General features: G+C 39.4%; 1 protein-coding gene across 2 annotated transcripts in view; it reads right to left on the bottom strand.

Annotated features, from left to right (window-relative positions):
• Positions 1-3,118: 3,118 nt before the first annotated feature.
• Positions 3,119-13,875, bottom strand: part of PPAT (phosphoribosyl pyrophosphate amidotransferase) — a 43,283-nt gene continuing 32,526 nt past the window's right edge. For both annotated transcript variants that reach the window (XM_058803046.1, XM_058803048.1), the window contains exons 2-11: positions 13,210-13,276; positions 12,197-12,403; positions 11,505-11,617; positions 11,235-11,380; positions 9,897-9,969; positions 8,454-8,605; positions 7,100-7,227; positions 6,633-6,854; positions 5,773-5,893; positions 3,119-4,536 (exon numbers count right to left, since the gene is read on the bottom strand). In XM_058803046.1, coding sequence (XP_058659029.1) covers positions 4,370-4,536; positions 5,773-5,893; positions 6,633-6,854; positions 7,100-7,227; positions 8,454-8,605; positions 9,897-9,969; positions 11,235-11,380; positions 11,505-11,617; positions 12,197-12,403; positions 13,210-13,276 — 1,396 coding nt within the window. In that variant the 3' untranslated portion in view covers positions 3,119-4,369. The remainder of the gene's footprint in view (positions 4,537-5,772; positions 5,894-6,632; positions 6,855-7,099; positions 7,228-8,453; positions 8,606-9,896; positions 9,970-11,234; positions 11,381-11,504; positions 11,618-12,196; positions 12,404-13,209; positions 13,277-13,875) is intronic.

The raw sequence follows: 13,875 nt of genomic DNA, 5'->3' as shown, positions 1-13,875 counted from the left end.
ATTAACCCTTAAAAATAATAACTTGTTGCATATTCATACATTTGATACATGATGCATAAATTTCATTCAAATACAGGATTCTGTCTGGTCATCGTCAACTTCCTCCTCTGAATCCTAACCTTCGAGGGGGGAAGAAGTTAGTTTCTTCTGATAAGAGGGCAATAAATTCTTTTTCTCTGAAAGATTTAGGTGTCCTATGGCTGCTATTTCGCAGCAAGTCCTTTCTTTAAAAAGGTATCCTACATAGCATAGCTTCTATTTTAAAATTTTTTATAACCTAAAACTATATTTAACACACTACTTAAGAGTATACAGCATTACTTTCTAACACAACACATATAATATTCATTTTAATATTTGCGAAAAGCCAATCACAAAATATGCATTTTTCACATGCAAGAACCACACACCAGACACCGCCTCACTTTAACGCTTCAGTCGGACTACAACGGTGTACTACAACTACAACTACACCGCCAGAAAGGAGAGGAAAAAAATAAGCTTTTAGGGCAAGACCAAAACAACAAAGAGGAAAAAACAAGACCCATGGCAGAGAATACCCAGCTCTACCACGCCTCAGACTGCAAAAGGTGCAAAGCTGGATTCTTGACTTGTACTGAGGTAGCTTGTTCCTCACGGTTACATTCTCATTTTTAAAGCTGGGCATCCCTGAATTGATAAATTCACTAACACAGCTTAATTAATTAGTAACTCTTTCAATGGAATTGTGAAATACGAATCCTTCCTTCACAAGCAGAAACCCCCATCACGTGAACTTTTGGGGCACTGCTCGTGCTGATGCCCGTTTCTGCCCCGCGAGCCCTCCCGCCAAGGCCGGACCGGTGACCGGACGGATGCAGGCTTTGGTCCCCGCTCTCGTCTTTCAGGTTACCCCGTTTGGACACGGAAACGGACACGGAAACGGACACGGAAACAGACACGGACCGGCGGCTCCCGGCGCTCCTCGGGAATCCCCGCCCGCGGCACTTCCCGGCGCCCTCCTGGCCCCGCCCCAGCCCGCCAGCGGCGGCGCCTCCGATTGGCGGGACGAGGTAATACCGCGTTCTCATTGGCCAGCGGCCGTGGCGCCGTTTGGGTACGCACCAGCAGCGCCTGCTCCGCCAGAGCCATGCGTCATTGCTTCTTGAGGGAAGGAGAGAGGGAGAGAGAGGCACAGCGAGGGCGCCAAAGCCTTCCCCGCTGTCCCCAGCAGACATGGGAAAAGTGCTGAAAACAAATGAAGATGGCTCAGGCGAAGGGCAGGGTTCCCTCCTCATGCTCACAGTTTACTCGTCTCGGTCCCCGTGTGTCCTCCCCCTCCGGCCCGGGAGGTGGTACGGGCCTTCCTGCCGGTGGGACGGCCGTGGGCGGGCGGGCGGCGAGGTCACGTCCGGGCTGCGGGGCGGGCCTCTGGTGTTCCCGGTGCTTGGAGCGGGAAGGCAGCGTTCCGCTCCAGGAGCAGTCCCTGCAGCAATCCCTGACTGTCCTCTGGAGCGGCCCCTGCAGCCAGCCCATGCCCGGCTCCCGGGCGGCGAACGGGAAGCGGGGAGCGGCCGGGGCTGGGCTTCCCCCCGGATGCGATTCAGAGCGGCCAGCGGGGAGTGAGGGTGAGGGCAGCGGGAGGGTGAGGGCAGCGGGAGCCGTGCTGGGGGAAGGGGCACCGGAACTGCCCTGGGGGCCGCGTGCTGATTTAATGACACAAAGTCATAGAACCATGGAATATTAATGATTGGAAGGGTCCTTAAAAATCCTCTACTGCCAGCACCCAGCTCCGAGCAGGGACACCTTTCACTGGACCAGGCTACTCAGTGGTCCATCCAGCCTGGCTTTGAGCACTTCCCGGGATGGGGCACACGCCTTCCTTGGGCAGCCTGTGCCAGTGCCTCTCCACCCTCACAGGAAATGATTTGCTTTGCCTCCGAGGCGCATTCAAGGTGTCATTAAAACCTCTGCGCATGGTGCCGGTGGTGCCTCACGGAGAGAACGAGAAGACCACAGCCATTTTTAATGTTTGCATGGGAGAAGTTAGACATCAGCTTTCTACTGTTTGTCACGTTCTCTGAGTGATAGTTTGGCGCAGTTGCACATTGGTAATAGAGCAGGAATGGTTTCACAGTAAAATATTAATGGAAATAGCGACACCTAAAGCCAGAGTTTTCTTCAGCACACTCACTGGTGTGTGTTAGCTGTATGTGATTGTGTCTAGTAACCTGAAGCATAAATCCAGCTGTCAGAATAGAATGACATTTAAAAGTATCTCCTCTTTAACTTAAGATTTTGAAAAATACATAATAAAGATTCAGCATTGCAGTGCATCCAAAAATTACAGTGTTCACAGCAGCAGACAGAATTTCCTTTCCATAATGTGGAGGGGGAAAAAGGCAAGAGGACTAATTTTTTTTTAAATTAGAATGATGCGACCCAATGCTCAAATCACATTAATTAGTGATAAAACAATTATTAGGAGACCTCAAAAATAGCATTTTGTTCAAAGCACATTAAAGAGAATTTGCACAAGTTTCATTTCCAGTCCTGTGGACTATTTCATACAGATAGACTTCTTACACTGTGCATCTAAATGTTTATCTCACATATAAAGGGCTCTTTTTTGTATTTGTATTTGATGTATTTGTAATCTAAGACTTCAGCTTAGCCCTTCTAAAAATTATTTTCTTTTGATGGTGGGAAAGAACAGTTCACAACAGTTTTCCTGGTTTTTTCGTACTCTTTCCTGATTGACCTGGAAGAGGGGATGGTCAGTGTGCAGGCCTGTTCTGGTTTTGTCCAATTTACTGTCCAGATGGACTGTTAAGGTTCTTTTAACAAACCAAACTTGCTAATTAGAAGAGATCCACATACGTCCCACAATATGCAGGTCTGGGTGCTGATGAAGCCCCATGCTCATCACATCTAGGTGCTCCCACAGGTTTGACTGCAAGTAGGTTTTGAAGTCCTGACTTCATTACAGCATGTGTATTTACATGCTTTTTCAAAGTAGGACTTCTGTGTTGTGATTGTCAATGAGGCAAATTGCTACAAATCACACATAAAACTCCCTTTTGAATTTAATCAGCAATCTTGTAATTCTCAACAATATAGAAAATAATGGGAAAGGAAGAAGCTGTTAAACTTTTCTATTTATTTTTTTAACAGTGCCACAAACAATTATAAGGCCAAAATACACAATATTAAATAGAAAATCTAAAATTAAGTCGCTGGTATTTGGTGAGAAAGACTGAGGTATACAAACTATTTTAAAAATTGTGCGGAAGTTTGCAATAGTTATGAAAAGGTGCTTTTCCATTTTCAGCTAGTGGTTCATTGTCCAAGTGATCTTCCTGTATACCAGTAACTGTAATTGTGACCAGCTGAACACATTGTCTTTAACAGCTAATGGTTCTTCAGAACACTTGAATTTTTTTAAACATTACATTTATTCTAACAGCATTCATGTACTAAAATAAGACTATAACCAGAACAATTCATGATCCTTATTTGATATATCATTTTTACTGTTAAGTATGGAAAGTTTGTGGTTTTTTAGTTTACTTTGGATGTTGACAAATGAAAAGTACACTTCAGAAATTGTCAGACTTATGCCAGAGAAAACAAGGCGTAAAACAGAAAAAAGAATGGCAGTGCCAAGTATTTTTTAGTTTTTCCACACTATATTGGCAATTGATAGAAGCACACAATGATAATGTAATTACATGACTTTAAAACAGAATTTTAAAGTTACAAAACTAGAGATCTTTTTGGCTGAGCATTTCCCTGAGTCTTCATTTTTAAAAATCATGTCAGACATCATATGCATAGGATCTGTTACAAAGGCCTCAATTAAAAAAGGCTGTATGCAGAAGTTCGAGACTTCTATTCTTAAAAAGCCAAAGCAACAACTGCTGAGAAAGCAACTTCAGTCTTCAGAATCTGGTATTTGTCGTAAGGAGAAAAGCAAACTTCAGATACTTTTGCACTAAGACTTTGATAATTTCAAGTTACATCATCACACGATTTGTGCTTTGTGAACAAGTCTAATGGGGGAGCTTTGAGGGCAAGACCAAAACAACAAACTTTGGGACTTCTACATAATTTAAAATCCTTTGGTTTTTATAGCATTTTGTGAGAAAATAGAAGGCGCAACTGTGCATCAAAACTATATGATTTTATATTTTAATCTACTTGCATTGTTTTCATCAGCACATTGGACTTTCTGTAAGTCTTTACTTAAAGATGTGTTTTAGTAACAGTAATTAGGTAACTGTCATAAGGCTTCTGTTTGACCTAAATGCAAGAAGGTTATGTAGCAAGAAGGCATCATTGAAAAAGGTACATTCAACAAGGTATGAACTGATGTCCATCCCCTAAAAGTTCACCATTCTAGCTCAACAGGATATTCTCCAGTGAGACACGCTGTGCAATGACCAAGCTTTCCAAAGGACTTGTCAGCTTTGGGGTTGTTGTCTCGCCTTGCTTTGATGCTTTCTTGAACAGATGATACCAGCCCCTCCACAGAAAGATAGACAACACTGTCTGCTCCTAGAGGAAATAAAGGATCAGGAGTTAAAGCTGCAATATTGTATCAAATGCAATGCTCTTTGGAAATGCAGTCACGTTGTCATATAGTTTATGAAAGAGAGTGACTGAAAAAATTTAAGATTGTAGTATGTCTTGCCCTTCTCAAATGCTTTGTGCAGGGAGCAGACTCACTGAAATATAGACAGAAGGTTGTGTTGGGAACAAATATGTGACACATAAGTGCAAACACAGAACCAAAGTCCAGAGTGTATACTAAGACTCCCTGAACTCCTTGCAGTCTCCCAGAGTTAACCTTAGTTCAGGTCTGGAAGTAGATGTGTGTGTGGCTAGTGCTTCCCAAATCTGAGCACCAAGGACTACCAAGCCTCTCTGGGACCTGGAGGAGGGGAAGACCATCATGTTGAAAAAAATCATGCAATTCAGGCAAATTTTCTAGCAGTAGGAATGTTTGATAGCCTTTTCATATCATTAGTTTTCTATGTTTTGCACTCATGTGGTGAATACTACTTAAAAATGAGATCCTACAAACTTTAAATATTTCCCTACACCTTCACAATAATTTGGGGGAAAAGATTCCATCACAGTATTAGAAATGAAAGTAAGTATTTAACACAGGAAATTGGAGTTTACAGTGGAACATAAACTGTCAATCTATCTTTTGTTCTGCTGCAAACACGACTCAAAATTTCAGGTTTTTAACATTCTTAGGTTGGTTTCAAATGTCATTTCTTTCAAAGTGAAATACATAATGTAGTTAAAATTATTTACATAATTGTCAATTTGTAGAAAATTCAGTGGGTGTTTACAAATTCAAAATGTATTTTTATGAATATCTCATGCAAGTGAAACTACATCTGCTTTTCATTATAGGACAGATTTTCACTGCTTATTTTCTTCCTGGTATTTTGACTGCAGTGGCTTCTTTTTGTCAAGTGTCTACGAAGGAGCTTTAAGTATTGGGAAGCTTTGTTGTCATACTTCATTTGCAACTTATGCTGATGTAATTAATACTTTCTATTGTTTTGACAAATACAGCTCCCTAACTATGTTTAAAAAAAAGTATGTACCTGAATTGATCCACAGACTACTCACAATGCAGAAACCCAGCTTACCAACCTTACAGTTCTTTAGTTAGTTTGCCTGGTGCCTCGGTATGTTCTGCTTTACTTTGAAATACATTATAAAATACAGTTGACAACTCTTACAAGAGGAAAAAAAAAAGAAAGTAGCATTTACCTATATAGTTTGCAAGATCACGAAATTCAGGTCTGTTGGCAATGAGTTCTTCTTTAGTTGGAATGTTTATTCCCATGTAACAAGGAAATCTTATAGGAGGTGAAGCTACACGGATGTGCACCTGAATAAAAACAGTTTCAAAACAGGCTGATATAAGTTGATGGTCAGCAGATAATAGCTAAGTCTCAATTCTACACAGTGATAATGAACAGAACACAGCACTGCACAGAAATCACTGAAGGGTTAAAAGTAAGATAATGTGATAAAGTTTTTATCAGATGCCAACATAGCAGGAGAAGGTAACACAGTTTTAGAACTTTTTTACAGTATTTCCTAATGTTCCTAGAAGGTTCCATCCTGATTTTACTTCTCATGATGTTCAATTCTTGATAAACAAGTTTCAGCTTACAAAATCAAACATTATACAGGACATTTTTGCTCCAGTGACTGACTTGCACATTATTTTGCTTAAAAAAAAATCTTTATCAATTAAAAAAATGGTGCTCTGGTGACTTAAGATATATTTACAGCAGTATATGATTGTACTCTTAGCACTTCCACAAGTCACACATCAGGAATACTTGGTTTTCTGATCTTAACTGATTTGTATTCCATTCTTTTTTTATTTGCCAGAGAGTGCTTTGTAAGTGAAGACCTGTTCCTGTCACCCCAATCACCCAAAAGTCACACTCATACAAAAGAACCTTCTTGACCCATCTACACACTAGCCATTGTTTTTTCCCACATCTGCCCTTTTAAATAAAGCAACAATGCACAGTAAAATGAAGTAAAGCCCCTGTGCTTTAACCTCCCATCAATTTCCATTTACATCTGTATTTTACTGACTTAAATTTCCTTACCTCTTTGGCTCCTGATTCTCTCAGTAGTTTTATTATGGGTGAAATGGTATTGCCTCTCACAATTGAATCATCAATGATAACAACTCGTTTGCCTTTAAAATTATCAGACAGAACACCAAACTTCTTTGCAACACCAAGCTGCCGTAACCTCATATTTGGCTGGATAAACGTTCTCCCTACATATCGATTTTTACAGAGCACTTCAACGTATGGTAGTCCACACTGCAAACAGGAGACAGTTAAACAGAATTAATACAGAAGGACTTGTTGTCTCAGTTACTGTTTGTTAAATGTAGAGGAGTCATGACAGAAAAAACAAGGCAGGGTACTCAACAGGAGTAGCCTACGTACTGAAGATATACAGCTTTTTCAATATGCAATTCTAACAGCCAACATCATTGTAGTCCATTACTAAAAGAGATGTGTATAAAAATGCTTGGGGAAAAAAAGAACAAGATAACATTTACCTTTTGAGCATAACCAAGAGCTGCTGGGGTTGCAGACTCTGGAACAGTGCTGACCAGGTCTGCTTCCACAGGTGCTTCAATAGCAAGCTGCTGCCCACATCTTTTGCGGACTGAATATACCATCTGACCTACGAATAGAAAGAAGTGTTTTTCGTGGTATGCATGATTCACACTTCCTCTCAGTCTTCTGTATGAATTTTTGTGTCAAGTTGCAGGCATAGAAGTCAGTCAGAAAAGTTCCAGAACTAATAACCACTTCCATTAAGTAATTTTTTATTTCCTGACATAATGTCACATTCTAACATTCACATTTGTATCACTACAGGGAGAACTAAAATCCAGTTTGCCCTAATTGACTAACTAACTAAGGGTCCTGTGGATGTTACAAAATCTATCTACAGGAGGGAAGAAATAGAAATTATGCCTTCCTGTTCATAACATTCATATTCTATTTTTAGACAGCTTTTTCAAAAAAAAAAAATTTATGCAATCCTTCTGTCTGCTTCTGTCTGCTTACTGACTTTGAATCAGATGGCAAAATTCACCCTGAATTTAGTAAGAGAATAAGGGGACTCAAAAGCTTTTAAGGTCCTACAAAACTTGCAACGTGGGAAAGAACTGGAAGTATTGTGATGAGATGAGGCATAGCAAAAGCTACAGCAGCAGTACCAAGGAATGTGAGAAGTAATGACACTGAAGGGTAAGGTGACTGTAAAAGAAAAGCAATTTGGGGTGAAACTGGCTTTATGAGGGTGGGAAATTGTACTGGATCAATGGATAGCATGGTCCTAGAAAGCAATGAAGAGGTTGTTTGCCAGGTATGGGAATCTTGGCTAGTATTTTGAGAGCTTCTATTGAAATAATAATAAAAGCATTACACTGGCAATGCCAAATACTTAGATAATGCATAGATTTACAAGTTAAATTACAAGCATCGTCCTGAAATGACACTTATTGCAAAGAAAAATATCAAAATAAAGGTATTTTCTAAATCCCATTTCACCAGTCTAGTTTTTAAAATGTTTGCCATGAACCAATAAAGTCCCTTTCTTCAGTCTCTCACTTTTAAAAGATCTTTCATCTACCTTAATAATTTTCATGGCCCTTTTCATCCCTTCCAGAGGAGTATGCAGGCAGCCTATCTGAGGCTGTATCCACATCCAGAAACAGGAGGGTGATGTTCCATGCTCCTCCTGATGAGTTTTATCTCAAAACCTTTGTCAGCCCATTCTGTCCCAGCTGTGCTCTGTAAGCTTATATTCAGTGGTACTCCACTATGAACACAGAGTCCCTGTGCTCCAGGATAACATCTTACACTATTTAGGGAAGAGCTCTGTATGTAACATTTTTGTACCTTCAAAAATACTGTCTGGTCTTGCAAAATAAACGTATTCAAAGATGCAGAATGCTGAAGGGTCTCCTTCAGGCCTTCGTACAACATCCAGTGTCTGGACATCATGTCTGGATATTTTCACAATCTCCCCAGGAAGGACCTCCCGATAGTACCTTCAAAAAGAAATACAGAGAAGTTACAAATGTCCTCAAGCTGGATGGTAATTCTGAAGTACAAACAAGAGTCAACTGACAAGTGAAAATGTTTTTGAACATCCTAACATGACAACTTACTTCTATCCTAGGATTTGACCTGAAGCATTTTAAGACCAACATGATAAGACAACTGACCCTTACTAAAACTAAAGTCTGAATTAATATCCAAAAACAATAGACTAAGTAAAAATACTAAACTTGGTACCAGAGAATTATGGTACTTGTCCTATGTGTGAGACATACTGTACAGGCTTAATTGAGATTGAATATATTTTAAAAACATAGTCCTGTATCAATACTAGAGAACTTTTCTAGGAAGGTAATAAACCTTACACTGCAATATAAGAAATACAACCAAGAATAGAGGTGGTACCCAAAATAATCCTGCCTCACAAGCCAAATCTAGAGAAATATCTGTCTAGAGATGACAAATAGCTACCCCCAAATGACATAAAGCTGACTAGAAATGTACCTTCTATTTCTCAAATCTGCAGAAGTATGGAATAGTTAGGTTTAAGTATATTATGTTAAAGTGTTTAACCTTATTAAATATTTTTCTATATTCTTTACTGAGTCCCCAGGTGGCTATTCTAACATCTAAACCTATGCCAAAATATTGAAATATTCTGGACATACAAATCCAAAGTAAGCAAATCTGTGTTTATTCACTGGTCAGATACTAGCAGTAGCAAGCAGCACTAGCTACTGAAGAAGTTTAGACAAAATTGCTTTATTGAAAACACACAGGATTCAGCTGATTGTCCTACACAGTGATCTTTTCTTAACAGAAATTTCAAAGTTTCAGAAAACAGTTAATGTTTTTCTAACAAGGAGGCCAGCTTACCAAACAGCATATGCTACAACTCAGGTTATTTCAGCCTGTGAACTACCAGTGTAACTTTTCTGTAGGTGAAGAATTATTTTGTAATGCAACTATGCTGCTGAAAATTAGGGCAAAATGAACAAATTATATGGGTAATCAGGTATAATGCAACAAGTAAGAGGCATTTGCTTTGTGATAGTAGTTGTCTTTACTGTTAATTTCTGCACACACAATTCTTTTTTTACAATCATCTGTTTAAGAAAATAAACTGGCAAAAACCAGGTCTAGCAAAAAACATCCCCCACAGCAAACTAAACCTTGGTGTCTTCATGTTGGTATAATTATGATATTTGGCAACTTGGGATTTAATGTTTAATCACTGTCTAAGGAAGAGTTTTCAGAAAAAGTAAGAATTAGGCCACTTACTCTGCACCAATAGACAAAAAGCTGCAGGATTCAGAAGAAACAACCCATCCTTCTGTTTCAGTGTTATCTTTTCCTGAAGTAAAAGATTTCAGTTAGAGTCCCCAATTTTTGTTACCATGACCCCCCAATCACATTTTTGCTGCAGTATCTGGTTTGCTATGGTTTCCAAGTGTGCAATTAAAGACTATTGTAATTTCTAACTAAAATAGCATTGCACTGTTTCCACCTTTCCATTATTTAAAAAAATCCCAAACACATCCACAAAATAAACATCATAAACCTGTTCTAGGCAGAAGTGGAGCAATAGCATCATATTCACAGCTCATGAAGAGAAACAGTTCAGGTAACTACCTTTGTTATCCCTGCACTATTTCAAACTTTTCAAATCCTAGTTCAGTGACTTTAGATAGACATAATTACTTTTGTTGACACAAGAAAATCCTTACTTTCCCTAGGCTGAATAGGTTGATAAATGCTTTTGATTACAGAGGATGCTGGATTGAATTCCAATGAGTTTTGAGAGTCACAACTATAGGAAAGATATAATTGTGTCACATAGGGTAGGAATGTCTATATGCTTTAAAAAAGCTGGGTAATTTTTCTTGTGGTTAAAATTACTCAGTTTTCCGAAGATATGGAAGAATTCACTGCTTTGCCTTTGAATTATTTTAGTTTGCAACAAGTGAAGATATTTTGTTGATATAAGTGACAAGTGAAGATATTTTGTTCATATAAGTCACAAGGGGAGAAAATTGTTGATTTGCAGACAGAACAGGAACACAAGGAATTTTTCCCATAAACTGCTTGTGTAATGGTCCAGTCAATACATGTGACAGGGCTGCTTGGAATTCAGAGGTACATTGCAAGTAATCCAGCACTTTTTGCCCACCTTACTATAGGAGAAAAAAGGAAGAAACCAGACTTATTTCTAGACCTTGTCTTGAGCAACTGGTTTTAAGCGGCCTGGCTTGAGAAGGGGTTTGGACTAACAACCTTCAGAGCTCCCTTCCAACCTCAACCCCTCTGTAATTCTGTTCATCACTGCTTTCTTCTTTAAGCAATGAGAATTATTTAAATTGTATTACAATTGGGATGCTTAACTGTGGCTATCATTAGGCTATCATTATTCCCTGGTATCTGGGACTGGAATTTTGCACACTTCCTATAGATGATTTTTTTCCTTGCCAACTTTTTTATATTTTTCAAAACTCATTTTTGCATCACATATTTCTACTTACACCTCAGTAAGTGTAGTTTTAATTACCTATAACAGTAATTTCAAGCATACACTATGCATATGGAGAGAGAGAGAGAGAGAGAGAGAGAGAGAGAGTTTACCTTTCCCATTCATGTCCCCTACTGGAATAAGGCGACCAATGCAGAGCGGGCGATTCCCATACGGATCACGTACTGCATAGATTATGTCTTTGTGCATAATTAGCAATGAATACGAAGTTGGAGTTTCCTTCATTAGGTTTTTTATTCTGGAATGAGACATAGGTGAACATGACTGTGTGCCACACCAACAGCTGTGAGCACTTACAGCTGCACATCATGCTGAGTGCAATGGCTGGGGCTGAGTGTGAAGCCCAGGCTCCTCACCCTCACCTTGCCACCCAGTCGGCCGTGTCGTCGTTCTCCAGGGGAGGTGTGAAAGCCAGCAGCTGGGTGATCAGCTCGCTGTCAGAACTGGTCGACAGTCCCACACCGTGCCGCATAAGCTTGTAAGACACAAGCCAAAAGTGTTACCAGCATTAAAAAACAATCTCACATCACAGCACTCAGGTTTGAACCTAACAACACCTTGGTGCAAAGAACAAACGTTTCACAGTGCTTCAGGTGATCACAGCATAATAATGCCAAATTTCTTCCAATAAACCAACTACATTAAATGAGGTCAGACAATCTTCTGTGCTAGCACTACATTTTTCCTTCTTCATCTCATTCCTTTGCTCCACATGCAATCAAAATAATGCCACCAATATTCAGGGCATAAATTCATGTTTGGGTGATTTAATTAGCTTTGTGCATGCTCTGGGAAGAGGGTTAAAATAGAGAGGAGAAAATATGAAATTGCCTATAACAGATCCAGAAGGAGATATCAAGGCAGAATCCCCTGCACAGATTTTTTTTTTTTTTCCAAAATGATTTATTTTGATTAGTGAGCTCTTTTATAACCCACAAAAAAAAAAACAAAAAAAAAAGTTTGGTATTAAGGAAAAGTCACAGCAACCGTATTGCTCATTTCTGCCTCACACTCAGAGAGAAAAAATGCCTGAGCCCCCAAAGGAGGTACTAACCTTCCTTCTGAGCTGTGCAGCATTTGTTAGCTCCCCATTGTGTGCCACAGCAATCTTCCCATGAAGAGTCTCTACAACAAAAGGCTGGCAGTTCTGAAGCTCAGAAATTCCTGAGGTGGAGTACCTCGTGTGTCCAATACCAAGGTTAGAAGGGTACAGCTTCTTCAGGCTGTCTGCACTGAAGACGTGGTTTATAAGGCCCATTCCCTTTGGAGAAAAAAAGAAAAAACTGTTCTGTTGGTTTTATTTTCCTGGTGACTTTGTAAGTTCTTCTTCTGCTTAAAGTTGGTATAGTAGTATTAAAGGAACTTTAAGAAAAAGGCAAATAACCTGAAAGATATGGGAAAGAAAGAAGCTGAGTAGGTCACAGTGCTATGTCACTTCCCTTTAGTCCTGTTTTTAAATAAAGCAAACTACATTTTTGTACTGAGGATTTTCATGGAACAATCTATTCCCTGACTAAAAATAGATACTTTTAAGGCTGTGCTCATTATGTGTCTTGTAACATCCCCCGTGATTCTCTCAGCTCAAGAAAGTCCGTGTGACCTTCTCAGGCCTCCATTCTGTCTTAGATTCTGTTTATTGCTACCTATGGGTAAAGTAGTTGCCACTTCCTTTACTCACTAGTGTAAAATTTACTCATCCATCTCCTTGTGCAGTCTGTAACAGTATTTTTTTTCTTTTTAAGATCAAGAAGAGCATCAATGCTCTTCCAAATCTGCCGAGTTAACAGAGTGCAGAGTGACTTTGGTAAAAAGTTTTTGAGACATCATTGGCATGCTCTGGGTAACTTCTGTGTGTCTGTCACTGTATGCACAGAAACACCTATCAGGACAACATTGGCAAGTTTGTTTTAAGGATACATTCAAGACAGGTAACAAAACCAGATACTCTGACAAAATCAAAACAGCCCATCAAGCATGTTACTTTTTCCTCTAACTACACTGTTTCTTACCAGAAACTAACTTACATGCATCTCAGTTAAGAATACAAAACATTTATTTGCATTTTACCTTGTGCACTTTGAATGCCTGGGATGACTCGCCATCACTAGTCACAATTCCAGCACTCTCCTGGCCCCTATGGACGAAATAAAATTCACATAAAGCACTGACATGATTATGAAACACTTTACCATGCAATGGATAGATTTTTTCAATGGCATTTTAATTTGTTGTTTGTTGTTTTATTTTGCAGACTTATAATTGCTGTGTTAATTGCAGGTTTCTTGCTATGCTTTATTTCAAGACAGTCACATAAGGTTTGTGCCTAAGTCCACTAAATTCAGTGGGAATCTTCCCACCAATAAGTACTGGCTCAGGCTCTTAGTGGACTTCAATTTCAGTACAGGCATAAAGTAAAAACAGATGTTTAATTGGAAAAGCCATTTTCAGAGGCATAATGGTCTAGGCAATAGTACTAGGTCCTATAATGCTATTCTATTTCTGCTTTAGATTGTCAGATGTTATTAAAAACTGATGGTGTTGCTTAGGGGAATGAATTGTCTTTTCCACTGATCACCTCTGCAGAAGCTTTTGCATTTTTGCACTTAGGCAGACAAGCTGGCATTTACACCTCTAAAAGCAACACAGACCCTCCGATGAAAGCATCTGAGTGCACAAACCTAATGTTGGGCATCTCAGCTTCTGAACTCAGGCAAAACAAGTCTGATGTTCAAG

This window comes from Ammospiza caudacuta, chromosome 4 (genome assembly GCF_027887145.1).
Source record: "Ammospiza caudacuta isolate bAmmCau1 chromosome 4, bAmmCau1.pri, whole genome shotgun sequence".
Taxonomy (NCBI): domain Eukaryota; kingdom Metazoa; phylum Chordata; class Aves; order Passeriformes; family Passerellidae; genus Ammospiza; species Ammospiza caudacuta.
Note: the sequence above shows the minus strand (reverse complement) of the source record. Positions and strands in the feature narration are given on the sequence as shown.